The 27383-nt window shown below is 46.9% G+C and overlaps 2 protein-coding genes and 1 non-coding gene across 5 annotated transcripts in view; all 3 read left to right on the forward strand.

The window, feature by feature from the left end:
* The first annotated feature begins 2091 nt into the window (after positions 1-2091).
* NEIL2 (nei like DNA glycosylase 2) lies at positions 2092-18105 on the forward strand. Of its 3 annotated transcripts, none has more exons than XM_045462460.1 (5): positions 2092-2479; positions 4382-4521; positions 9801-10153; positions 14951-15147; positions 17067-18105. In XM_045462460.1, the coding sequence occupies exons 2-5, from the start codon at positions 4384-4386 to the stop codon at positions 17378-17380; spliced, it is 1002 nt and encodes a 333-aa protein (XP_045318416.1). In that variant the 5' UTR covers positions 2092-2479; positions 4382-4383; the 3' UTR covers positions 17381-18105. The 3 variants fall into 3 exon arrangements, with proteins under 3 accessions (XP_045318416.1, XP_045318409.1, XP_045318417.1); XM_045462453.1 differs by having other exon boundaries at positions 2092-2250; XM_045462461.1 differs by lacking the exon at positions 2092-2479 and adding an exon at positions 5969-6147 and having other exon boundaries at positions 4412-4521.
* Positions 18106-22259: 4154 nt separating this feature from the next.
* On the forward strand, positions 22260-22344 carry TRNAS-UGA. Its single transcript has one exon. It is a non-coding gene; the product is annotated as a tRNA-Ser (tRNA).
* A 4568-nt stretch (positions 22345-26912) lies between these two features.
* FDFT1 (farnesyl-diphosphate farnesyltransferase 1) overlaps positions 26913-27383 on the forward strand; it is a 39532-nt gene continuing 39061 nt past the window's right edge. Inside the window, exon 1 of the mRNA XM_045462464.1 lies at positions 26913-27120. Coding sequence (XP_045318420.1) covers positions 27022-27120 — 99 coding nt within the window. The 5' untranslated portion in view covers positions 26913-27021. The remainder of the gene's footprint in view (positions 27121-27383) is intronic.

Here is a 27383-nt window from a genome sequence, read left to right on the forward strand (position 1 = left end):
CACTTCTAGGAGTTTGTCCTTCCCCAGCCTTACTCTCTTGGAATGATGGTTACATACCCTTGCACAGCGCTTTACAGTTCATGAGTGTTTTGCATCTAATATCTCATTTAATCATTCAAAGAATATTTATTATTGAGTGCCTACCAACTGCCAACCACTACGTTCTAAGTCCTTGCTACCCCAAGTGTGGTCCCTGGACCAGCAGGAGGGAGCTGCTGGAAAGGCAGTCTTGGGCCCTGCTAGAAACCAGAGTCAGAATCTTCATGTAAACAAGATTCTCAGGTGATTCATAGGCATATTAAAGTTTGAGAAACCCTGTCCATAATAAAGCCATATATATCTCACTTAAATTATAAAGATTCAAAGATCTATTGTGACTTGCTTGTCTTCCCGTAGCTAATAACAAGGCAATATAATGTAAAGAACTTACAACGGTATCTCACATATAGTATCTGCTCAACAAATAGCTATTATAAATGATAGTCAAGATGTGAAACATTTGGTTCCTTTTTTTTTTTAATGTTTATTTACTTTCGAGAGAGTGCAAGTGGGGGATGGACAGAGGATCCAAAGCAGGCTCTGCACTGACAGCAGTGAGCCCGATGTGGGGCTTGAACTCACGAACCGTGAAATCATGACCTGATACAAAGCTCAACTGACTGAGTCAGCCAGGTGCTCCTGGTTTCTTAACTCTATAGCCCTTTGGCCTCAGCAGAGCCTTCTTAGGCACCATTCATTCCAAGAGCTGAGGCAATGATTGCGTTCTGTCTTCCTTCCTAACTCAGCCAGAGTCTAGAGAATGGGGATTTAGGGGCTCCAGAAGCTACTGTTTGTCCAGATCCTACAGCAGGGGGCATCCTGATGGTGAGGCTGTTCTCCAGAAGAGGCCAGATATACAAAGAGGGAGACTAGAAGGTTCTCAGGGGATCCCAGTTTCCAACCTGGAAATTCAGCACCTGTAAACCTCATCCCGTCTCCGGGGTCCCTCCATGCTGAGGAACTTCAGTATCCCAAGCCTCCCTAGCCCTCCTCTCCTCACTTCCTGCCCCATCCCCTTTAGTAGAAGGCCACCTGTTCCGTTCCCTCTCAGTCAGAAAGACACCATCTGGTAAGGGACTGGGCCTGTCTCCTGTGCTGGCCAAGTCCTCCTCAGGATCCTCTCGGCCAGGGTCTATGGTGCCTGCTATCCTGGATAGTTTCCAGAACACCTGCTCTGGCTCTTCCCCAAACTTCCCTGCTGTCTTCTTGGAAAGTGCTGGCTCCCCATCCTCTTTGGAGAACTAACAAAGGAACATTCATTTTTTTTTTTTTTATTTTTTTTTCAACGTTTATTTATTTTTGGGACAGAGAGAGACACAGCATGAACGGGGGAGGGGCAGAGAGAGAGGGAGACACAGAATCAGAAACAGGCTCCAGGCTCTGAGCCATCAGTCCAGAGCCTGACGCGGGGCTCGAACTCACGGACAGCGAGATCGTGACCTGGCTGAAGTCGGACGCTTAACCGACTGCGCCACCGAGGCGCCCCGGAACATTCATTTTTAAATAATCTACCGTTTTATCTTTATTACTCTCTGAAATAAAAATTTAAATATTAATTTTAAAGCAAAATTTGCTTAGGGCAAAAATTAAATAATAATATTCAAATAATATAAAGTGAAAGATCCCACCCTTTAAAAATTTCATGAGACTTTCTTGAAACTTGTTTCCTTTCCAAAATGACCTAAGCTTGGACGCCGTGCGAAATCAACTCAAAAAAGGTTTTGCCCGAACCACCCAAAGTTCTCCTATTCAGGAATTTAACTTTTCACTATAGTTGCCTGTCTCCATTAGACAATAAACGTTCCCAAACGCGGTTTGCTGGTCTCCACCAGGTGCTCGATCTCTGCCTCTCTGTGCCCTTCTCTCCCTTTCTCCCGCCCTTTACGCCCAACATGCGGCCACCCCCTCAGGGGAGGAGCCTCGCGCCCTCCCCAGCCAGAGCAGGGCCCCGCCCCCTGCGCTCTCCACCCCCCCTCTCGGGGGCGGAGTCCCGCTCCACCCCACGCCCCGGCCGAACACCGGAGCCCTGCCCCCCTGGGGGAGGAGCCTGGCGCTACCCCGCCCCTCCCCGCCTCGGGATCTGGACCTGCTTCTCCCCGAGCCGTTCCGCGGGTAGAGCCGGGCGCACGCCAGCTTTCCCGTCCTTTCCGTCCTGTGCTCGGAAGCGGCGCCGCGGTCCTGGGTTGGGCTGAGGGGTGCGGGCCGCAGCCGGTGAGTTCCGCCGCCCGCCCCCGCCGTGGCCCGCGCCTGCGGGGAGGGAGGAGCAGGCCGGGACGGCGCAGGCCCCTTGCGCAGCGGTGCGCGGAGCCCCTGCGGCCGGGAGTGCCCGGTTTTCCCGCGGCCTGCGCGGGGTCGTCACCAGCTACCTGCGCGACGACTCAGTGACCGACAGTTTTAGAAGCATCCTTTCCGGAATCCGCACTCGCGGCCCAATTTTTTGGTTGGTTTGTTTACCGCTGTGCGTCCCTGCATTTACCCCTGGCAGGCTCCCCTCCGTGCCCTTCAGCCCTGTCTCTGCGCCTGCCCATCTCCCTGCCTCACCCTGAGAGACTTGGGGAAAAGTAGCCATTTTAGAGCCACCCTCGGGGAGTGAGTGGTTTACCTCAAGAAGGGAGGACGCCCTGAAGCCCCTCTCCGCTACCTCTTTCGGCTACGAAGCCATTAACCAGCCTCACGGCAGTTAGCCTCTCTAAGGAGGGGCCTTGAGAGTAGGCAAGATGTCCCCATCAAATCTTTGTCCTTTCCCCTTCTGGTCCCTTCAGGCTATGGCAGAGGTAACTTGCTGCCCAGTTTTACATCTCCATAAGTATACCTAAAAGAAATACGCCCCTGTGTCAAGAAATTTCAAAGGGTAAGTGCATTTCAGATGGACGCTTTTCCAGAAACTTCCTCCGTTGGAGATGGCTTGGGTACAGAGAGCTGGTTGAGGTTTAGGTCCGCTCCAGTCTGGCAGGTCTCCTTGCAATCCAGAACTTTTTGTCAGTAAAGCCTCTCCAGTATCTTGAAGGCCTGATTAAGGGAAATAGCACTACTTTTTAGCGAATCTAAAGCACCATCAAATTTAAAATACACATTATTGAGCGTGCTGCTAATTAAACTATGAGAAAGCATGCATATAGTAAGAGGCATCTCCATTTTGGAAAACTTTAAATGTTTTTTAGAACTGCTGAAATACGATAGCTCCCACCATGCCAGGTACCTACTTAGTTCTTTGGGGTTTTGTCATAACTTACAGAGTCTTGTGCAGGTGAGGAAATGGATGGTTAAGTAGTGTGCCCTGGTTAAGGGGAGGGGTGGGGTGGGGAGGGACTCCTAGCTGCAGGAAACCTGGGTACAGGCCACTCAGACTCAAACATCTGAATGCTTATACGTAAACTCTGAGTGAACTTGGGTGATTGGGGGCAGAGAGAGATGGGGGTCACAGATAACCATGGATCAGGGTTAAAACAACCCCAGCTGGGGCGCCTGGGTGGCGCAGTCGGTTAAGCGTCCGACTTCAGCCAGGTCACGATCTCGCGGTCCGTGAGTTCGAGCCCCGCGTCGGGCTCTGGGCTGATGGCTCAGAGCCTGGAGCCTGTTTCCGATTCTGTGTCTCCCTCTCTCTCTGCCCCTCCCCCGTTCATGCTGTGTCTCTCTCTGTCCCAAAAATAAATAAACGTTGAAAAAAAAATTTAAAAAAAAAAAAAACAACCCCAGCTGTTTGCAGTTACCAGGAATAATTATCTGTAGTTAAGCTGGATGTGGCCTCTCCCTGCTCGGAACGAACATGACCCCCTGTCTGCACTTGTCATGGTTCTGAGCTCTGTATTTGTCATCACACACACAGAACCCCTACTAGTGGGGTGGTCCTGGGAAGACCACATCCACATCTGTGTCTCTGTGTCCCTTACAGCCTTCTCTTCCATCACCATTTCTCCCCTAAAAGTGGGGAGAGAAATCAGCAGCAGTGGGTTGGAATAATTTTGCTGAAGGGGGAGGACAGGGAAAGTGTGGCGAGGAGTTTGGGGCCCACAGTGCAGGCAAATTACCTAGGGCCAGCTCCCGTCCAAGCCGCCAGAGGAGCAAAGTGGAGGCTCCCATGACGTGATGCCTAGCATGCTGTTGGTGTGTAACAAGTTTGCTGCATGAAGAAAGGAGAAGGAAACTGGGCCATTACTGGGGAACTGGCCCACACCCTGGCACAGTTCGTCCTTCTCTTTGATCTGACCCCTCTTCTCAGCCACACTCTCTTTTTGGCCATCTATACTCTTCAAGCTGATGGCAAAACACAGCTGCTTGGAACTTGGCACCCATAAAAAATGCTAGAGAAAAGCTAGCTTCTTTTCCCCACTTCTGCCTGCAGGGATGCCAGAAGGACCATCTGTGAGGAAGTTCCACCACTTGGTCTCCCCCTTTGTGGGGCAGCAGGTGGTCAAGACAGGGGGCAGCAGTAAGAAGCTAAACCCTGCCAGCTTTCAGTCCCTGTGGCTCCTAGACAACCAGGTGAGTTGATTTGGGCTTGATACCTCACATAAATGGGCTGGCTCCATCAGCATGTCCTGTGACTCCCGTAGAATTTATCTCTAGGGGCGCCTGGGTAGCTCAGTTGATTGTGTGTCCGACTTCGGCTCAGGTTATGATCTCGCGGTCTGTGAGTTCGAGCCCCATGTCAGGCTCTGCGCTGACAGCTAGGAGCCTGGAGCCCGCTTCCCATTCTCTCTCTCTGCCTCTCTCTCTACCCCTCCCCTGCTCATGCTCTGTCTCTCTCTCTCTGTCGAAAATAAATAAACATTAAAAAAAAAAAAAAAAAAAAGAATTTATCTCCAGACTTGCCATGTTGTCGCTTCCTTGAGCCCAAGACAGCCACGCTAAGACCCCATGCGGCCTCTCCTCTGAAAGAGCATAGCCTTCTGATCTAGATTCCGGTTGACTCATCCTTGCCCTGAGCATAAGTCAGAATTGCCTCAAGGAGGGTCCCAGGGCTCCTGTGGTCTGACTTGTGGCTCTTCCTCTAGGCCTGCTTCTTACCCTGCCCTAAATCTCACTTCCAATCATATTGAACTATCTGGGGCTCCTCTACCAATCCTTCTTGCTCAGGGTTTTGACATGCTGCTCCCCTGCTTGGGCAAGTCTTCCTTTTTTCCCCAAATCTGCCCCATTCCTATCCCTTCATGTGACCATGGTAATTCCTCATTTTCAGGATTCAGCCTTGCCATCACATCCTCTGAGAAGCCTGGCCTGCCTGCTCTAAAGCTGGGGAGAGACTTCTCTGTGCTTCCAGCCCCCCCCCCAACCCTGAAAGGCGGGGGGGGGGGGGGGGGGGAGTGGGGGGTCCTCCAATTGAATTTGTTTTACTTGTTGAATGGAGGAGACAGATAAATAGGTCAGGGCCTGTGCCCTCATCAGTATTGTATGCCTAGCACTAAGCTGAGTGCCTGCTCTTAGGAGGCATATATATGGTAATTACCTATGGAAAAAATAAATTAGCTCTGGTTTTTAGCTGTGTGCTCCTAAGCAAATTGCTTAATCTCTTAGCTCTAGTTTCTGCAATCGTAAAATGGGGATAAATCACTTACCAGTTAAAATTGTATTAAACCGACTTTATGCCTGGCACAGATAGGTGTTCCATAAATGCTAATTCTCTTTATTCTACCTTACCCTTCACACACCCCCCTCAGGTTATAAAACCATTCTTGGTTAGAACTGAAAGAGGTCTTCTAGAGCTTCACGTATATTTTCAACGTTTGGAGAAGGGGGGCTCAGAGAGGTAGAACTCTCAACCCAAGTTGACATAGCTACCTGGAAGCCAGGTCCCCTGACTTCCAGGTCTGTGCTCCTCCCAAGGGAGCCTTTGGACTCTTTGACCAGATGCTACACTGCAAAGTTTGCAGGGGCAGGATTATATCCTTTCACCTCTGGATCACTAGCACTTAGCCCGTGCCCACCACAGAACTAGCTCTCCGAGAATATATGTGGAATGGCTGAGTGGACTGAAGAATGTGTGGAAAAGGAAATCTTGAAACGGAACTGGGAGCCAGTTTCCTAGAAAACCAAGGTAGAAATTGGGTGTTGTGGAAGCCTGAGAACCCTGCGGGACATGGCCTTGGGGAACAGCCTGGCATGTGGGTGGTAAGTTCTCATCACTGCACTTCTCTGCACGTCTCCCTCCTAAGGGTCCGAGAGTCAAATTTGGAAAGTAAGACCTGGATGGACAACAGAGGAAACTGTTAGGTAACAGTGAACGGGAAGGAGAAGAGCATATGATTAAGCCCCATTTGAGGGCCTCAACAGAGAAGAGGTCCTTGGGGCCTAGAGTAAAAGACTTCATGAAGGAGGTGGGATTTGAGTTGGACCTTGAAGGATGTAGGAATTTCGATGGACCAAAAGGAAAGAAGGGCATTTCAGGTTTCTGAAGCAGTTACAGACAGGAATGAGAACAGTGGGCTGATGAAGCAGGGAAAAGATTGGCCCCACTCTGTGCCACCCGTTTTTCTGGCATGTCACTTTCTCTGTCTTTCCTTGTTGGTTCTCCAGTTTCTATATCTGGAATTGTGTTTGATTACTCATGACAGATTCAGAAGAACAGCTTATTCATGTCTGGAGGTTCCTCCCTGCCACCCCCCGCCCCCCGCTCCCCCCTTTACTTCCTTGACATAATGGGAAGTCTAGAGGAGGCAGTCCAGAGTGGTATGGGAACAACACAAGATCATTAGGCATCAGGTTCTCTGCTTTCCCCTCCCTGGGGTGTGACCCTCATCCTCATGATGATAACATGGCTGCTGGGATTCCAGCCATTACATTCTAGGCAGGAAGAAAGAGGGATAGGGCAGAAGGGACCTGAAAGCTGCTTGTTCACCTGTTTTATTTTACTATTTTTTTTAAGTTTATTTATTTTGAGAGAGAGAGTGGGGGAGGGGCAGAGAGAGGAGAGAGAGAATCCCAAGCAGGCCCCCTCACTAACAGTGCGGTGCCTGATGCAGGGCTCCATCCCACAAACTGTGAGATCATGATCTGAGCTGAAACCAAGAGTCAGACATTTAACTGACTGAGACACCCAGGCTCTCCATGGTTCACCTGTTTTAAAGAGCTTTTCTGGAAGCCACATTTGACCACTCCTGCATATGTATCACTGGCTGCCCCATCTCTAAGGGAGTCTGGGAGACAGAGATTTTTAGCTGAGAATATTGAGGTTCCCATAATTCAGCAGGTTTGTCAGTAGGGAAGAGGAGAGAAGGAGCTTGGGAGGCAGTCAACAGTCTCCCTACACCAGGTTCCATATCTTCTTTGTTTTTCCCTCTCATTTTGCAAAGCACACACTCCAGGAGCTGCCTGAGAAAGAGAGTGCATGGGGGATAAGTATTGAGTCCTTACATGGCTCTTAATGTTTCTATTCCATCCTTTTTGGGTGGAGTGGGAGATCTAATCCAACCCCCCTACATACTTAGACTTTTAACCAATCCTCTAATTAAAAAAAAAATCTGTAGCAGCCTTACTGAGATATAATTGACATAACATACAATTCAGCCATTTAAAATGTGCAATTTGGGGGATGCCTGAGTGGCTCGGTCGGTTAAGCGTCCGGCTTCGGCTCAGGTCACGATCTCACGGTCCGTGAGTTCGAGCCCCGCGTCGGGCTCTGTGCTGACAGCTCAGAGCCTGGAGCCTCTTTCAGATTCTGTGTCTCCCTCTCTCTCTGCTCCTCCCCTGTTCATGCTCTATCTCTCTCTGTCTCAAAAATAAATAAACTTAAAAAAAAAATAAATGTGCAATTTGGTAGTGTTTAGTATCTTCACATAGTTTTACAACCATCACCACAATTGATTTGAGAACATTATCATCTCCCCAGGAAGAAACCCTGTGCCTGTTAGCAGTCACTCCCCATTTCACCCCAACTTTCCACCCCTAGCCCTAAACAACCATTAATCTATTCTCTGTTTCTATAAATTTGCCCCCCCCCCTTTTTTTAAACATTTCACATATATGGAATCATGCAACATGTATTCTTTTGTGACTGCTTTTACTGAGCATAATGTTTTCAAGGTTCATCCATGTTGTAGCATGTGTCAAGAATTTCCTTTGAAATAATGAGTTTCCAGAGGGAAAGAGTGGAGACTTACTCATCTGTATGCCCCTCAGAGTCTAGTGCACTGCCTGGCACATTGTATAAGCTCAATTAATGGTCAGTTAATTGAAGTAACAACAATTTCACAGGAATTTAAAAGAGGGACAGTAGAAATTGCCAACAGTGTCTTGACCTAGGCATTTTTTGACCTGATGAATGTTTTGATCCTCAGGGGCATTTGACAGATACAGCATTATACCAACATTGGTGAATTTTCATCAAGAGGGTGTTTTCTGGAACAAAGCCTGTTTTTGCCCACTTAATTCTTGCTCACTTTTTTATGTAGCTCAGTTAAAGCTGTTTCTAATATGTGGCAGCAAACTGCCGTGCTCAGACTTGCAGATGAGTTATTCTGGAATTATTTAGAAAGGTAATGCCCTCTTTTAGGGAGAGGATTTCGAAGAACTACAGTTATAATGTGTATACTCACTGACAAATTGGAGATGACATCAGAACTGTGTGATCTCTAAGTACGTACTTTGGGTGGCTGAAAAAGCAACATAGGTGATTCCATTATTGATGCCAGGTGTTTTGGTTTTGCCTGAATTTCAAATCATGCAGATCTGGCTCATCCTGGAATCTGGACATGCATATTACATACTAGGGCTAGCAATATGAAGATAGAATACGAAGCAGCTGGAACATTCTTTTACATACATTTCCCTTTCTCCTCTTTTACTGAAACCATTTTCATTGGGATGAGGTGAATTCTTATTACATTTTATATACATTTTATGGTTTGATTCATGGATCAGTTTTTGTTGATCGATACTCAATTTTTATTGATTATAGTTTTTTATTGTGAGTTCTCTTGTGGTTTCTTCTGAATCCAATTTCAGTGAGTTGAGAAGTACCAATTTTTAAAATGTGTAAAATACATTGTATATTTAGAGTGTACACAATACTTTAGCTGCTGTCAATTTGTGTGGTGTGTGTGCTGGCTATTTCTAACAAAGAAAGGTATTAATTAAATACAAGAATGACAATTTGCATTTACTTCTTAGCCAATCCGTGAAAGCATTTCCCCTCAGGAATTCTAGGGTGGTCCTGCTGTATAGCATGGATCTGTGTCGTTGCTAATCTAAGTCTTCTGCTTTCAATCACTTTGAAAACTATGTGCTAACTGCCCACACCACTTGAGTGGAGAGCAAAAGGCAAGTACAAAACATTCAACTTGGGAGAGCTTCATGGAAAAGGCAAAAAGGGATAAATTTACATTCAGAGAGATACCTGCATACCCCTTTTCTTGTCTTCCCTTCTTTGGGGCTGTAAGCCTGTCCCAGTCCATTCAGACTACTTTAGCAGAATACCACAGATGAGGTGACTTATCAACCACCGAAATTCATCTCTCACAGTTCCAGAGGCTGGAAATCCAAGATCAGACAGCCTGGCGGCTTGGGTGTCTGGTGAGGGCCTGCTTCCTGGTTCATAGACCGCCACCTTCTTGCTGTCCTCACCTGGTGGAAGGGGTATGGGAGCTCTCTGGGGTCTCTTTTAAGGGCACTAATCCCATTCATGAAGACTTCACTCTCATGACCTAATTATCTCCCAGAGGCCTCACCTCCAGATACCATCACACTGTGGGTTAAGTTTGACTGTACAAATGTGGGGAGAACACAACTCCATAGCAAAGGCTTAGATCACTTTCATTTTTTTTCAGGTCCATGGAAAGAAATTATTCCTTAGATTTGATCCAGATGAAGAACTTGGGTCCCTTGGCAACAACTCACTACCGGAGCCTCTGCAGGAAGGAGAGAAGAAGGAAGAGGCTGAGGACCAAAAGCAGGCCTTGGGGCCCAGCAGCCGGGAAATCAACCGGTCCTCTCAGTCCCTGGAGCGTGTTGTTCCCAGTGGAGACAACAGTTTGGAGTGTTTGCGGGGAGACACTCCCGCAGAAGGTGCTGAGAGGTGGCTGCAGGTCAGCTTTGGTTTATTTGGCAGCATTTGGATGAACGAGTTCTCCAGAGCGAAGAAAGCAAACAAGAGAGGTGACTGGAGGGACCCCATTCCAAGGTAATGGAGTGGTTGAGTGGGCTGTGGGCTGTGGCTCTGCAGTGTTTAACACAACGCCCCCGTGCAGGCTTGGGGCTAGGCTCTGTGGGCTCACTCACATGGCTATCCTCCCTGCTCTCCAGCTGCACACTTCCTGGGAGAGAGAAGACACTTCCGTGTCTACCCATAGTAGACAGCAGTCTGTGGTCTGTACTCAGAGAGCGGAGGAAACATACTGGGGCAGCTTAGAAAAAAGGAAGAACATCCCCCACAGGCATGGCTCCTGAAGGTGGGATGGCTCTGAAGGACATTTTATGGCTTGACTAGTGCACTGTGAGAGCAATGCCTTGGTGTGTAAGTCCCTGTCCATTTCCAGGATTATTCCCTTAGTACAGATTCCCAAAGGAGTCATTGCTGGTCATGGAGAACGCACATTCTCATGGTCTTGCAGAAGTGCTCACACTTGGCTGGATTCTTTTATATTTATATATATGTGTATATGTATATATAAAGCTTATAGATATATAGATCTGTAGATATGATCTATAGATATAGCATGTATATATTATACATTTTTTTCCATGGGGGTAAAATATGTTGGTCAGAGTTTAATGGATAATTTGTCCTGAGACCTTGAAAACTTACAAATCAGGGGTGCCTGGGTGGCTCAGTCGGTTAAGCGTCCGGCTTCAGCTCAGGTCACGATCTCACGGTCCGTGAGTTCAAGCCCTGTGTCGGGCTCTGGGCTGATGGCTCAGAGCCTGGAGCCTGCTTCCGATTCTGTGTTTCCCTCTCTCTCTGTCCCTCCCCCGTTCATGCTCTGTCTCTCTCTGTCTCAAAAATAAATACATGTTAAAAAAAATTTTTAAAAGAAAAAAAGAAAACTTACAAATCAGAATGCACATCTCAGCACTGTGGGAAGGGACAACCAGGTAGTCCTGAGGCTGAGGCTGAAGCCCCTGTGCACTCTCAGAAGACAGATAATGAAGATTAAGTTTACTTTTATTATGATGCCCTTACTTTATGCAAGTCTTAATATTTTAAGCCACACAGTATGTGCACAATCGCAGATAATGGCGGGGAAAATAATGCCACTAAATAAATTCGCAACAAAAGATTTCATGTGTCTGTTTGCCATCTGGATGTCTTCTTTGGAAAAGGGTCTATTCATGACTCCTGCCCATTTCTTCACTAGATTATTTTTGTGTGTGTGGGGGGTGTTGAGTTTGATAAATTCTTTATAGAATTTGGATACAACCCTTTATCTGATATGTCATTTGCAAATATCTTCTCCCATTCCATTGGTTACCTTTTAGTTTTGCTGATAGTTTCCTTCACTGTGCAGAAGTTTTTTATCTTGATGAGGTCCCAATAGTTCATTTTTGCTTTTGCTTCCCTTGCCTCTGGAGACATGTCAAGTAAGAAGTTGATGCAGCTGAGGTCAAAGAGGTTGCTGCCTGTGTTCTCCTCTAGGATTTTGATGGCTTCCTGTCTCACATTTAGGTCTTTCGCCCATTTTGAGTTTATTTTTGTGTATGGTGTAAGAAAGTGGTTCAGTTTCATTCTTCTGCATGTTGCTACCCAGTTTTCCCAACACCATTTGCTAAAGAGGCTGTCTTTTTTCCATTGGATATTCTTTCCTGCTTTGTTGAAGATGAGTTGGCCATACATTTGTGGGTCCATTTTTGGATTCTCTGTTCTGTTCCATTAATAAACATATTTGCTTTTGTGCCAGTACTACAGTCTTGATGATTACAGCTTTTTGTAATACAGCTTGAAGTCGGAATTGTGATGCCTCCAAGCTTTGGTTTTGTTTTTCAACATTACTTTGGCTATTCGGTGTCTTTTTATTTATTTATTTTGAGAGATAGATTGAGATTGTGCACAGGGGAGGGTCAGAGAGAGGGAGAGAGAGAATCCCAAGCAGGCTCCAATGCTGTCAGCACAGAGTCTGAACACGGGGCTCGATCCCACAAACCATGAGACCATGACCTGAGCTAAAATTAAGAGTCAGATGCTTAACTGACTGAGCCACCAGCACCCCAGGGGTCTTTTCTTTAAATCTTCTCTTGCCAAGTTATATCTGTTTTTTTTTACCCTTCATGTTTTATATTTTCCTTTGTCCCCCACCCTACTCTTTTTCTTAATTAGGCTTACCAGAGTTTTATCAACTTTGTTCGTCTTTCAAATAAATAATACTAGTTTTATATACTCTATAAGGGAAGAGTGTCTACTCATTTTCCAAATGTTTGAGTGGGGTCATCATTTTGTTGTCATTTTATTACTGGATTCTGATCAGGACAGTCAGCCTGTAAATTTTCTACTTTAGGCATCTGTTAAGATCTGTAGCCAAACACATCATTGATCTTTGCTTACATTTTTATGTACATAAATGAAGATCAAAGTAAAACATTATGAAACTGTTAAGAACAGGTTATTGCTTTGAAAACTCAAATTTTCTCTATCCTTGCTTATTTTTTTATTTAATATGCCAAATGTGGGAAGAAGAGTGTTAAAATCCTCTAGGGTGATTGTGGTTTTATAAAGTTTCTCCTTGTCTTTCTAGTGTGTTTATGTGTTTGCTGCCCTTTTGTTCAAGGCATCAAAGTCTCTGACTCTCATAGGTTCTTTGTAGCTTTATTATTAAATAATAACATACATTCTATTTGCCTTTAATCTTGAATTCTGCCTTTCCTGATGTGAATAATGCTACTCTGGTTGGCCCCCCATTTGGTCTTTTTCCACTTAGTTATAGGCATACTTTTTTCATTGATGTTAGGTATGTTTCTTATAAACAGTGAACATCTGGCTTTCGTATCTATTTCTTTTTAAGTTGACTTATTTATTCTGAGAGAGAGAGAGTGTGCAGGGGAGGGGCAGAGAGAGGAGAGAGAATCCCAAGCAGGCTCCACACCAGCAGCCCAGAGCCCGACACGGGGCTCCAACCCACGAGCCATGAGATCGTGACCTGAACCAAAACCAAGAATCGGATGTTCAATTGACTGAGCCACCCAGGTGCCCCGGCTTTGGTATTTCTTTAAAGTCAAACCGAAACTGTGTTTTGGAATGGGGTAGCTGCAGTATTTGGATTTCTTCCATTTGCCATTTTATTTTATCTTGTTTCTTTCCTTCTGTTGGATTTTTCAAGTTTTTTTTTTTTCCTCTTTTTAACTCCTGTTAATTTGGAAGTGCTTCTGTTCATCTCCTTTCTATTGCTAATAATCTTGTCTTTAAATTAGACCTGTGTTTTTTCTTAGCTAATAATGACTGAGTTTTTAATGACATTAAGTGAATGACACCTGTCCCTTATTATTGAAATGTGTTTTTTGCTCACTCTCCTTCATCATTCTGAGAGACCTTTAAAATGTCTCTACTTCACTGCTGCTTTTCTGTCATACCCACCCTATCTCTTGCGTTTGCTGAGATCGTTTAGAACCTTAGTTCCAGGTTGTTAACTATATAATAGTATTAATTATGTGTAGGTAAATTAATTAATATTAAAAACACATGAACATGGGTATCTTCTGATTCAAGAATGCCTTCCTAACACATTACAGTTCTCCGGTGTGCTACTGTATAGTCCGCTTAGATCTCACAATAAATATTACACAACCCAGTGCTGCCCCTTATGACCCCCCCTTTTCATCTCCCCTTGGCTTGAGGTCCCTGCTGCTCTCATCCCATTGGAAAGTTAGTCTTCCTTGAGTAGTTAACCTCAGTTGCTATGGTAGATGTGTCTCTCAGTCCTCTTCCTCTGAAGTTGTCCCTTCACTTCCACATAAGGTGCCAGCTACGTCAGATATGTGGATATTCCCTTTCAGATGTGGAGTCCGGTTGCGGTCTGATTATCTGCCCTCACAAAGTAACCCATTGTTTCTTTATCAAAGTTCCTAAAGTTTCTCCTCTGTCCTTGGAATTCAGGAAGCCCCTGGGAGTACGTGTGGGTATGGATTTCTCAGTAAATCTTGCCTGGACTGGGAGTGGTACCTCTTTAGCATTCATTTCTCTGTCCTTTTTTTTTTTAATTTTTTTTTTTTCAACGTTTATTTATTTTGGGACAGAGAGAGACAGAGCATGAACGGGGGAGGGGCAGAGAGAGAGGGAGACACAGAATCGGAAACAGGCTCCAGGCTCCGAGCCATCAGCCCAGAGCCTGACGCGGGGCTCGAACTCACGGACCGCGAGATCGTGACCTGGCTGAAGTCGGACGCTTAACCGACTGCGCCACCCAGGCGCCCCTAATTTCTCTGTCCTTCTTAACGAACTGTGTTTTGTGCAGGTAGCCACATCTGCTGGGCTTTAAGACTTTTCTGTGTGTTCCACATTGTCTTCAGTGAACGTGTATTGCTATGATCAGAGAAATGAAGCGATACAGATGTCTTCTTTTAATCACTGCATTTAGCCCTGAGATTTTTCTGATGCTGGCAGAGCCATCCCTTTTCTCTTTTGGGATCTTAGCTTCCCTGGGTTAATCTTTTTTTTTTTTTTTTTTTTTTTTTGGTTAATGTTTATTTCTGAGACAGAGACAGAGCATGAGTGGGGGAGGGGCAGAGAGAGAGGGAGACACAGAATGGGAAGCAGGCTCCAGGCTCTGAGCTGTCAGCACAGAGCCTGATGCGGGGCTCAAACCCACAAACCAGGAGATCATGACCTGAGCCGAAGTGATTCACTCAACCAACTGAGCCATCCAGGTGCCCCATGGGTTAGTCTTGACTGTGGAGTGGGAGCACTATGGATGTCTGGCCTGACTCTCGAGTGGGAACTGTGTGTATGCGTGCCCTGAACTGTATGGACTTAGGATCTTTTCTTTCTTCCCAGGTTGGTCCTGTACTTTGGCGGTGGCGGCTTCCTGGCATTTTATAATTGTCAGATGGCTTGGAGCCCTTCCTCAGTGGTCATACCCGCTTCTGACATCTTGTCCGAAAAGTTCCATCGAGCACGAGCCTTGGAAGCTCTGAGCCAGGAGCAGCCTGTCTGCTATACACTGCTGGACCAAAGATATTTCTCTGGTTTAGGTATGACTGATGGGAGAGGGAGGAGACCACCCCCCCCCCCCACCCCCGCCCCAAAGTGTGCCAGTACTGCTGGTCTTGAGGCGGTCATTTAATCTCTTCAGCTTCACTTCCCTCATCTTTAAACTGAGGGAGTTAGATTAGGCAATTTCTAACTTCTCTCCTAGCTGAAGAATTCGTATCCTAATTATATTATAAGCTGGAGTCTGCCGGTGGCCACAGTCCAGTGTAACTTCCTAAGGGGCAGGAGCCCTGTCTTCTTCCTCCTTGAATGCTCCACTGCCTGGTGCGGTGCCTGGCACGCAGCAGGTACTCGATCACCTGATCGGTATCTGCTGGGAACTGAGAGCTGTACAGTTTGCTGAGGGAGAGCACCGCGTTCGCTGGTGGGGCCTCTCTTGGGCAGGTGGAGCTGCCTGCTGGCCAAAGCACACAAGCCTCAGGCCTCCTCTGGGAGCTTAAAAGACATGCCCGAGGAAGCAGGTTCCCTCTCTCTGTGCAAGGGTCATGAGCAATGAAACTGTGAGCGTTTTGAGGCGGGGAGAGCTGAGCACTGTGAAAACTAGAACAGCCTGAACTAGAAAAACTTACTGCTCTTCCTGCTTCAGCAGAAGAATTAGTGCACCTGTGATTGGCTGCTGAGGCAATCGGGCAAGCCGGTGATGACAAAATCACCTCATAGCCGAGGCCTCGTGTTGCCTGCCGCAGCCACAGCTCACCTTGTGAGCAGGGGGGAGGCCCAGGGGCTCACCAGACAGCGGCCTCGCATTTTCACAGTAAGACTGTGGGAGTCCCTGAGCCCTGAGGAATAAAGAGACCCTTACAAGTAGCCTTTGGGATATTTATAGCGGGAGCTAATGCTCTACTAACTAGTCATTATTACTAACCATAGTAATAACAGCCAACATTTTTTCAAGTGACTCTAATATGCCAGGCACGTGCTTTCATTCTTACTGTTTCTCTGTAGGATAGTTACTTATTACTTTTCCCTTTATTCAGAGGAAGCAACTAAAGCAGAGGACACATTGCAGATAAATGGTACAGCTGAGCCGTGAAACCGGTTTGCCAGTGAATTGGTCATCCATCCAGTCCACACATGCTGAACACTTGCCTTCCGCCACGCTCAGCTTCTCCTCTTAAGGAGGTTATTAATGGCCCAGTGAGCATGGACTCAGGTCACCACAACTTAAGATAGATTGTGGCAAATGCCTAGTAGAGATTAAAGAAAGTGCGCTGCTGGAACATTTTGAAGAGAATCAGTTAACTGATTCTGGAAGGAGGGCTCAAGGCTGACTTCAGAGACCGTGGCAGCAGTAGAAAAATAATGAAATAATACCTCTTAAACACTTTCTACTTCAGGCATTATGCTTGACATTTTAAATATTTACAGCTAGTATTTATTGAGTATTTTCTGTGTACCAGCCACAGTGCTCAGCATTTGTGCTTGTGTGTGTGAGAGAGAGAGAGAAAGAGAGAATTCTCGTTTACTGCTCACAAAAGCAGGTAACCAAGCCCCATTTTACAGCTGAGGAAAGTGAAGCTTACAGAAGTTAAGGAACTTGCCAGAGTTACATAGCTAGGATCTGGTTGAGCAGGGGTTCAAAGGCAGATGGTCAGGTTCCATAGCCTGTTTTGAGAACCTCTTTGCTGTGACATGGACCATGCCTAAGTTTACTTCATTCCGTCTTCACAACAACCTTAAAGGTAAGTATTAGCAAACCCGCTTGGCAGACAGGAAGTTGACTCAGGATATGTGACTTGCCCAAGAGCCTCCAGTCCATGGTAGAGCTGGCTCCAGTTTTCCTGGAGGAGCCCCCTGCCGCTGTCCGACCAGCTTCAGTTTGCTCTGCTAACTTTGTGGACCGGGCTCCTCATGGATGTGTTCTTTTTCCTTCCCTTGCCCTCTCCCTGCCTCCTCCCAGGGAACATCATTAAGAACGAAGCCTTGTACAGAGCTGGGATCCATCCCCTTTCTCTTGGTTCCCTCCTCAGTCCTCCGCATCTGGAGGCCCTGGTGGATCACGTGGTGGAGTTCAGTGCCGACTGGCTTCGGGGCAAGTTCCAGGGCAAACAGCAGCACACGCAGGTCTACCAGAAGGAACAGTGCCCCGTCGGGCACCAGGTTATGAAAGAGGCATTTGGGCCTCCAGGCGGCTTCCAGAGGCTCACCTGGTGGTGCCCGCAGTGCCAGCCCAGGCTGCCACCTGACGAGCAAGAGCAGGGCCAGCTCTCCTAAGGCTCTCTAGCCCCTTCGTCATAACACTTTGCCCTGCAGGGGCTGATTCCTGAGTGTCAGGAAAGCGGGCACTGTCAGTATGTGGGACTGGGCACAGGAAGTGGAGGGCAACGTGGGTCGGGGGCGGGGGGTGGGTGTCAGTACCATTGCTGTCCATCTCTCTGGTGTTCTAAGGCACTTTCTACAGGGTTAGATTTTTTTCTTTTCTCTAGTTTTGGTTAATTCTTCTTATCTAATTCTGCCATTGTGAAAGATGAGAAAAATTATGACAACGGTAAAGGGAGAAACCTCCCAGTGGGGCATTGAAAGTGATAGCATATGGAGAACAGCTATGCCTCCACATTGCTTTGCAGGCCTTTGGTTTTGTTTTTGAAAGCTTGGTTGGTTTTCAGGCCCTCCATTTGGAAAAAGGAGTTGTCTCTCTTTGTTCCCTTAGAGGGGTCCAGGGATGAGGATGGAGTAGCACATGAGGGTAGTGACCCACCTGGATCCTTTCCTGTGGGATGGAGACCCCGAGAGAAGGGTGGGAGGAAGAGAGGGACCGGGAATTGGCCACCTTCCTGCCATGCCCAGTGGGCTTAAGAGAAAAGCTGCTTATTTCCTCCTTAAGGTGTTGATATGTTGAACAGTGCAGGAATCGAGGATTGTGGAGACATGTCAGGTTGTTAGCAACATGTCCAAGAAACGAGGACAGTGATGTGAAAATAAAGCTCTTTGTTCTTTTCCGTTGTTGTCTTTATTTGGTAGTCAGGGCTCTTAGGCTGTAAATACCTGAGCTCTCGTGAAGGCGGCTGTGTAGGACTGGCTGAGTTGGTCCGACGGGTCCACTGAAAAGGAGCAGGGCAGGGAGGGAGTGAACACACACCTGCTCTTCTGCCCGTAGGTGTGCTGCACTGCCATGAAATGTGGCAGAACACAGATGGATTTATTTCCATGCACCAACCTCTGGCCTGTAGAAGACAGTGATTTGCATGAGCAAAATGGAAAAGCGGTAAATATTTTAAGGCTTTCCTTTACATTCATCTCTTATGTCATCAAGAGTTGTTAACACTGGGGAAAGCCACTTTATGGCAGACCTGTAACCTGTAGGGACAGTTAACATGTACCGAGTACTTTATGAGGAAAGCTGTTAGCCCAGTTATTGCCATATAATCTGCAAAAAAACCTTTCGTGGAGATAAGTACTCACTGTTACAGTCTTTGTTTTGTAGATGAGGAAACAGAACTCTAGACTAGAGGCTGAGGAAGTTGCTTAAGATCACACAGTTAACAGAGTTCAAGGGCACACACATATCACTCACAACTTTGTGGTTCCTTCTATACAGGCCTCTATAACTGTGCCCCCGTACTGACCCAGGTGATGACTGACATCAGTAGGGGTATGTCCCTGAAAGTAGCCAAGTTTCCTTCGATGCAGCACCTCTGAAAATATGACCTTAGGAAGAAGCATCACCCCTGATGTCTCGCAAATGAAGGGTTCTGTCATCAGATAATGCCTTATTCCCCTCGTGGTGCTTTGTGGACCTCATAAAAGGCTCCCAGAAATTCTGCAATGAAGCAAAGTGCTCTTACTTTGCCCACTGTTTCCAAACCTTATTTTACCATGAAACGCATTTCACCTTTACTCCTCCTTGGAACAGAGTGTGGAAAAGGCAAACTTCTTCAAGCACCATTTGAATCTGCTCTCACACGTGCCTCTCCACTGTCTGTTTTTCCTTTGGATCATTGCCTGCAACCAATATCAACGACCCCATTCAGTCATGACTTTTTTTTAAAGTTTATTTTGAGAGAGCACACAGGCGAGTGGGGGAGGGGCAGAGAGAGAGAGAGAGAGAGAGAGAGAGAATCTCAAGCAGGCTCCCCACTGTCAGTGCAGAGCCCGATGTGGGGCACAATCTCGTGAACCGTGAGATCCTGACCTGAGCTAAAATCAAGAGTCGGATGCTTAACCGACTGAGCCACCTAGGTGCCCCTCAGTCATGACATTCTTATATCCAATCTAAATCATTTCTGCTTTCTTTGTATTTCTTTCATAAATATCTTACACAATTGTACCTTAGTTACCTTTTATACTTTACAGAAGTGCCATTCTTTCGGCCTTAGGCTGTATACGAGTCAGCTAGGGTTGCCTGACAAAATAGTATGGCGTGGGAAACTTAACAGAAATTTGTGCTCTCATGGTTCCAGAGCCTGAAGTCTACCGTCAAGGTGCCAGCATGTCAGTTTCTCCTGAGGTCTCTCTCCTTGGCTTACAGCTGCCTTCTTGGTGTCCCCACAGGGACTTTTCTCTATGTGCAGGTACTAACTGGGGTCTCTTGCTCTCCTTAGAAGGATACCAGTCCTATATATAGGTTAGGGCCCCACACTTACGACCGCATTTAACCTTAGTCACCTCTTTAAAGGTCCCATCCTAATATCCCACATGGCAGGTTAAGACTTCAATGTAAGAGTTGACTGGGGAGAGAAATGGGGGTATTTAACTTAAATTAGTTTGTAAAACCCAACTTCCAGACTGGATACTGTGAAAATACTATTTGAGTAATAGACTGCTTTTTGTATCTATAAGAATTATTTATTCACTCTTGCATGTATGTGTGTGCATGTATATATATTATATGAAAATGTATGTGTGTGTTATGTGTTTATACATATGCATATACGTATATATATGTTTCCTGAATTCAAATTTATCTTTCTAACTCACATGGGAAAACGTAAGTGTAAAATGTTAGGTATAAGTTAGGGCAGTGACGATGTCCAGACAGACTGTTTCCTCTAAGTCAACATCTTATCAGTACACTTGGTCCAGAGTACAAGAAGGGGAATGGCCTGGGAAGGTTCTAGAGACACGGGAGGGTTGGGCACTGTGGCCTGTGTGTGGGTCTACCCCATTGTGATTGGTAGAAAAGGAAGGAGAAAAACGCTGTTGCTGCTGTTGGTAAAAGAAGTGACAGAACTGGAAACAGCAGTGGGAATGGAACGGAGGGGAGGTGCAAGGGCAATCACGGGGTCGAGCTCCTAGGTGTCTAGATGTGGAGACTCGAGGCCGGGGTTGGAGAGGGAGAGCCGAAGATAGCTCAAGCCTGGCGCCTGAGCTAGAGGAGCTTCCCCACTGACCGATAGGGAAAATCAGCGAGGAGGTGAGCAGGTTCTGGGGAGAAGATCAAACTTGAGGCATGTTGAGCTGGAGGCACCTGTACGGCACCGGAGCTGGGGAGGACAGCATAGTTTGGAAGTAGACCTGGCCCTCCACGAGTGCAGGCCGGGCTGAGAGGCACGGATGTGAGAGCTTTCCTCGTAGCATGATGCTCAGTTAGAGAAGGTTAACAAGGGCCATCACATATCATGAGAAAAGATGGCGGTCACAGTGGGACCTTAGAGAATGTCTTGTGTTTAAGCGGCAAGAGCAGAAAGAGAAGCCAGTCAATGAAAGATCAAGTATAACAGGAGGAAAAGTCAACTTCAAGTAGAAGCTGATAGTCAACTGGCTCATGCCAAGTTGAAGGAGGAGAATGAGAAGAGGCCTTTGGATTTGCCAATCAAATGTGAGGTCATGAGAGCCTTCAAGAGAACAGTTGCACAGGGTGGTAGCCAGTCTAAAGGGGCTCAGAACTGCACGGGAGCTGAGGAAGTAGAAGTGATGAGGATAGTGTGCCCTTCAAGAAGGTTAGTGTTGAAGGAAATGAGAACAAAGAGGTCAGGGAGGAGGTATTTATTAAAGGCTGGATATTGGGGCACCTGGGTACTTCAGTCGGTTAAGCATCTGACTTCGATTCAGGTCATGATCTCATGATTCATGGGTTCGAGCCCCGCGTCGGGCTGTGTGCTGACAGCTTGGGGCCTGGAGCCAGCTTCGGATTCTGTGTCTCCCTCCCTGTCTCTACCCCTCACTTGCTCATGTTCTGTCTCTCTCTCTCAAAAATAAATTTAAAGAAAGAAAACATTTAAAAAAGTAAAATAAATAAAAGGTGGATATGGTGTGAGGATTTGTACATAATTAGTTGAGAGGAAAAACTAGACAGCACACTAGCGCTGGCACTTAAAGATGACCAGGCAAGGATAGGAAGAGAAAAATAGATCCGGAGGAAATTTGCTGAAGGTGAGATCTCTTTACGTACAAAGGAGGAGGGGGCGAGTTTTGTAATAGCTGTTCTGGGAATTTAGAGCCACTTAGGGTTCAAGGGAAGGGTTGTAGAGCCACACTGAACACGCAGGGTGAATTGCTCTACCTCCCGACTTTCTCCAGCAGTATCCAGTAGCCAAGGCTCCAAAACAATGAAATGGATGTTGTATTAACCCACATCTGAAAGTAGCCTGGGTAAGAATGGTAGAAGGCCAAGAAGGTGAATGAGAATCTTTATTATTTAAAGTGTTTTTATTATCTTTTAAATTACAGATATCAAAAGATTCAAGTGATAAAGTTTACAGAATAGGGACACTTCTTCGATGGCTCAGTTGGTTGCATATCTGACTCTTGATTTTGGCTCAGGTCATGATCTGTTTGCGAGATCAAGCCCCCGGGTCAGGCTCTTTGCTTGCTGACAGTGCAGAACCTGCTTGGGATTCTCTCTCCCTCTGCCTCTCCACCCCCCCCCCCACCCCCACTCGCATTCTCTCCCTCTCTGAAATAAAATAAAATAATATAAACTAAAATAAGATAAAATAATAAAGTTTATAGAAAAACATGGAAGAATCATCCTTACACCTGCTCTGTCCTCTCAGGAGGACTTCTTATTTTTCTGACTTCACTGACTTACCTAAAGTCTGTAGAATGGGGAAGATACAGCACCTACCAACAGGTGAGTTGTAGGTGTTGCTGTTGGCACCATCAGAACTTCATCAGAATTACACAGACTGGGGGGGGGGGCGGGGGGGAGGGCGCCTGGGTGGCTCAGTCGGTTGAGCATCCGACTTGAGCTCGGGTCATGATCTCGCGGTTCATGGGTTCGAGCCCCATGTTGGGCTCTGTGCTGACAGCACAGAACCTGGAGCCTCCTTTGGATTCTGTGTCTCCCTCTCTCTGCCCCTGCCCTGCTGTGTTCTCTCTCAAAGAGTACATAAATATTAAAAAAAAAAAAAAAAGAATTACACAGACTGGGTTCTGCATGGAAGAAATGTGGAAGCAGAAACGTGGAGAGCTGACAGAAACCACAGCTACCATGCTCCCCTCTAAGATTTTATTCATCATGGCAGGAGGGTGTCAGGAAGTTTAAGTTGGTCCTGAAAGGAGGGAGGAAGGTGTGGCATAAGTGGAGTGAATGGGAGCTAGAAAAGAGGTGATGGTTGTACAGAAACAACAGCAGGGGTGGGAGGGGGGGTAGAACAGTGAAATTACTCTTATCCTGTGCCTTTTGGATGGAAGGAGAGGCTTTTGCTTGACAGAATTGCAAGTGAGGGGTGGGATTCATAGAGGGAGAGTCCAGGTTTCACTTAGAAGTAAGGAGAGGTGAGATTTGTATTCAACAGATTCTAGGGGAAAGATTTATTTATCTCATGAGCTGGAGTTACGTGATGACTGACATTGTGAAAAACTTGGTATTTAATGTTGGGTTTCAGTGGCCCTAGCCATTCAATAAATTTTTTTCTTTTTTCTTTTTCTTTTTCTTTTTCTTTTTCTTCTTTTCCCCTCCCCTCCCCTCCCCTCCCCTCCCCTCTCCTCTCTTTCTCTTCCTCTCTCTCTCTCTTTTTTTAAAATGTTTGTTTATTTTTGAGATAGAACACGAGTGGGGTAGGGGCAGAGAGCCCGATGCAGGGCAAACTCACAAGCTGTGAAATGTGACCTGAGCTGAAGTTGGACACTTAACCAACTGAGCCACCCAGGTGCCCTGTAATAAATATTTCTTAAATGGCTTCTAAGTGCTGGGTCTGGGAACACAAGGATAAAAAAGACAAGAAAATCCCTACATTAGTAGCAGGAGGCTGGCTTATTACAAAAAGCATTAAAAGTGTTTCAGTAGGTTATGGAAAAAAATGTTGTGTTGAGGGTGGGGAGGATAAGTGAGTGCTGATCTTGTGTTCTAAAAGTTCCAGTACAGAGGTGCCTGGTAGTCTTAGTGGAGCATTTGACTCTTGATCTTGGGGTTGGGAGTTCAAGCCCCAAGTTGGGTTTGGGATTGCTTAAAAATAAAATCTTTTAAAGGGGTGCCTGGCTGGGTCAGCCAGTGAAGTGTCTGACTCTTGATTTAAGCTCAGGTCATGATCTCACGGTTCACAGGTTTGATCTCACGGTTCACAGGTTTGAGCCCACGGTTCACAGGTTTGTGCTGACAGCGTGGAGCCTGCTTAGAATTCTCTCTCTCCCTCTCTCTGCCTCTTCCCAACTCCTGCACTCTAGCACACACACTCTCTCTCTCCCAAAGTAAATAAACTTTAACCTGTATATATAAAATATAAAATCTTAAAAAAAGTAAATAAAAAAAATGAAAATAAAAGTTCTAGTACAGTCCCAATTTCAAGCATTGTTATTCCACAGAAAGTAGTGGAGGTTTTGTTATGTGGCAAGCACTGTGCCAGGTATTACATTTTGACATGGTCTCTGGCCTTGAGTTCACAGTGGAGAGACAGAAAAGAGATTTTGGACCACACCAATTTCAAGATGAGAGCATCCGATGAACATGATCCAAGTACTAAGGTTTATGGAAATAAAGACTACTGAAATAAGAACAAATGAGGCCCTTTATTCAGAGCTTGCTATATAGTAAGGGCATCAGCCACTGTCACTTGTCATCCGCATCTGGCAGAGACTCAGGCAGGGGAGTGGGAAAGCTTTATAATGAACAAAAAGGAAGGACTCAGGTGTGCTGATTGGAGGAGGTTGGCATAGAGAAGCTGGAAGCAGGCTACCTGGCAGCTGGGTATCTTACACGATTTCTTTGGCTTTCTGTGGTTGTTCTTGAGTTGAAAGGAAGCACAAGAGAGAAGTTACTGACCTGGTCCTGACTATTCTGGGACTGCTGCTGCAGAGGTTGTGGGTCAGAGTGTTGCTATGGTATATGGTCTGGCCATTGACTATTTGTATACGTAGTCTCTGGTTGGGCACACAGGTCAGACTCAGGGAGCTGGATTAGGATTCAACCATGTCTCTCATAAATACCAGCACCATTATGCAACCGTGTCTGGTGTGGTGCCTCTGGAAGCTCTTTGGGGTCAAAGCTCATCTTGCTCATCTTTGTTTTTTTCAGTGCCTGCCACATTGCTGATGTTCGGTGGATGCCTGTTGAATCTAAAGAACAGATAATGGTGAGGCCAGGGAACTTCAGAGAAGGATTTCCAAAGGAGGGGATTCCATTTAAGCTGTAATGAACGTGAGGTGGGTGGCTAGGTGAGGAGCAAGGGAGAGCATGCTAGAGGTGAATTACTGGGGCCGAGACTGGGGTATACTGTGGCCTGTTTGGGGTCTGCAGGTGCTGCCAGGGCTGGGTCAGGGCTAGAAGTTAGGGTAGTGATGGGATAGAAGGTGGCTAAAATCCAAAAAAAAGAATGGAGGTGCCAAATGATGAGAGAGCTTTCTTTCTTTCTTTTTTAAAGTTTATTTATTTTGACAGAGACAGAGAGTGGGGCAGAGGATCTGAAGTGGGCTCTCGTGAACCTCGAGATCATGACCTGAGCCGAAGCTGGACGCTTAACCGACTGAGCCTCCCAGGCACCCCGAGAGAGTTTTTATTTTATGCCAGAATCATTAATATTATTGAAAGGCATTTCCTTTGAGGAATTTAAAATTGAAGAATTGTAGGCAAGAGGGTAATATAATCAAGTGTGTGTTTTAAATAAATTACTCAAGCTGTCACTAGGCATGCATGGAGAGAGATGCAAAGTTGATTTCAAAATAGTTTGGGAGAGAAGATGGGACTTAAACCAAGATGGATCAGAGAGGAGAGATTAAGACGAGAGATGTTTGTTTCTTGGACTCTAGACTTGATGAATGATTTCAAAGGGGACAAGTTTAGGGAGAGAAAGGAGGAGTTAGGGATGACATCTGGATTTGATAATTTGGCAGCTGAGAGGTTGTTAGTGCTATTCACCAGAAAAACAGTTTCAGTGGGAGATTTCAGTTATGGACATGTTAAGCTTGCACTGTTTGGGGAACACCAAAGAGGGGGTCCAGCTCAGTTCAGTAAACGTTCATTGTGCAACTAGTATGTGTCAGGCACTGTTCTAGATACTTGGTGTGTTAGTGAACAAAACAAAGATCTATCTCATCTTCCTCCAGCAAGAGGAAACAGACACTAATCATCATAAGTAAACCTTGTATTAGCACATGATAAATTCTATGGAGAAAACTAGAGCAGGATGGGGATCAGCAGTGCGGTGGGCGTGGGGGGACAAACACCGTCTAAAATAGAATGATCCGGGTGGGCCTAAATGAGAAGGTGAGATTTCATCAAGGACATGAAGGAGCTGGGTATCTGGCGGTAAGATATTGCAGGAAGGGTGAAGTGAACAGCTATACAAAAAGGCCCTAGGGCCAGAGAAGGGGAGAGAGAAAAGATGGAGGCCAAAGAGGTAATGGGGGTGGAAGGGTAATGATTCAGGCCTTTGTAGACACTTGTAGGGACTTAGGCTTTTACTACACAGGGAAGAGGTTTCAGGGTTTTAGGCAGTGATTGCATCTGGCTTAAATTCAAAGTGATTGCCGGTTGCTGTGTTAAAATAGATTGGGTGTGGGAGTGTGCAGTAGCAAGTCGTTTCTAGGACTGGAGAGATCGAAGATGGAGATATAAATTTCCACATCCCTGTAACAGAGGTTATAGAAACGCTTCAGATTCATTTTGGGGACAAAGTGGGGTCTAAAACACTTATTTAAAGAGGTCCTGTTGTTGAATTTCCAGGAGTGAGTGAGATCAGCCAGAAAGAAGTGAAAGGCTTTGTGAGCGGGCAAAGAAGGGGTGTTACTGCTGGGGGCAGGTGCCCGGGGTTCCATGGGGTTGCAAGGGCCGCGGATGACCCTGCCAAGCTTTTGCTCTCCTGTGTTAAAGTAAGCACCTACACCTTGGTGGTGGGCCCACTCGCCTTTTGCTTTGCGCGGATCCAGCACAGGAGGTGCGCGGCGGCGCTCAAAGCGCGGCACTGAAGAGCTAATCTAGCCGACAGGACAAACACGAATAAACAGGTGGAGGGATTACTGACGAAATCATAGCGGACTGTCGCCCGCTGGGCTCTTCTCTGCTTGGTTCTCACCGAAAGCCCGCGCCTGAGCCAGAATCCACTGCACCTACGCCGCAGCGCCCTGGTTTGGTTCCCTCTGTGCTCGAGCCCCAAGCTCCACCTAGAGAGAGGGAAAAGGCCCGCCCCCATAGAAGCACCAATCCCGTTCGCCTGTTCCTTTCTCATCTCCAATTAGCTTAGAGGGTGTGGTCGTCACGCCAGACTCATCCTACCGTCGATTGGCCGGCGTCTGCCTGGTGCGAGCGGTCCTAGCCAATCAGAGACTGTCAGTCCACCGCGCGAGCCCACGAGAAGCGGCGCGAGAGCCAGGGACCCGTTGAGATGGGCGGGATGTGGGCGTGGCATCATGAACTGGGCCCGCCTACGCCCCGCCCCACCCGCCGCGCCCCTTGGCTTTAATCTTTTGCCGTGTGCGGGCGGGTGTCCACCGGAGGTGTACCGGGAGGTGAGCACTGATCTCCGGGACCCGCCGCCAGAATGGAGTTCGTGAAGTGCTTGGGGCGCCCCGAGGAGTTCTACAACCTATTGCGCTTCCAGATGGGGGGCCGGCGGAAGGTGATACCCAAGATGGACCAGGTGGGCCGAGCATCCCTGCATCCTGGCTGGGGCGGGGCGGCTGCGCGCGGCGCCGGGCCTGGGGCCTGGCACACCAGGCCCAAAATCCTGGGCGGAGGGTGCGGCGAGCGGGTGCCAAACGCCTCAGGCGCTCTTCTTCCCTCGGGGCGACAGACCCCCGCCCCTTCTGGCGGCCCCACCGGCCCAGCCTAACTCTGCTTTCCTAACCCCAAATGGGGCCCAGGTGGTAGGCCTCCTCTTCCCACTCCAACCCTACCCCAGGT

This window comes from Leopardus geoffroyi, chromosome B1 (genome assembly GCF_018350155.1).
Source record: "Leopardus geoffroyi isolate Oge1 chromosome B1, O.geoffroyi_Oge1_pat1.0, whole genome shotgun sequence".
NCBI classification, from domain to species: domain Eukaryota; kingdom Metazoa; phylum Chordata; class Mammalia; order Carnivora; family Felidae; genus Leopardus; species Leopardus geoffroyi.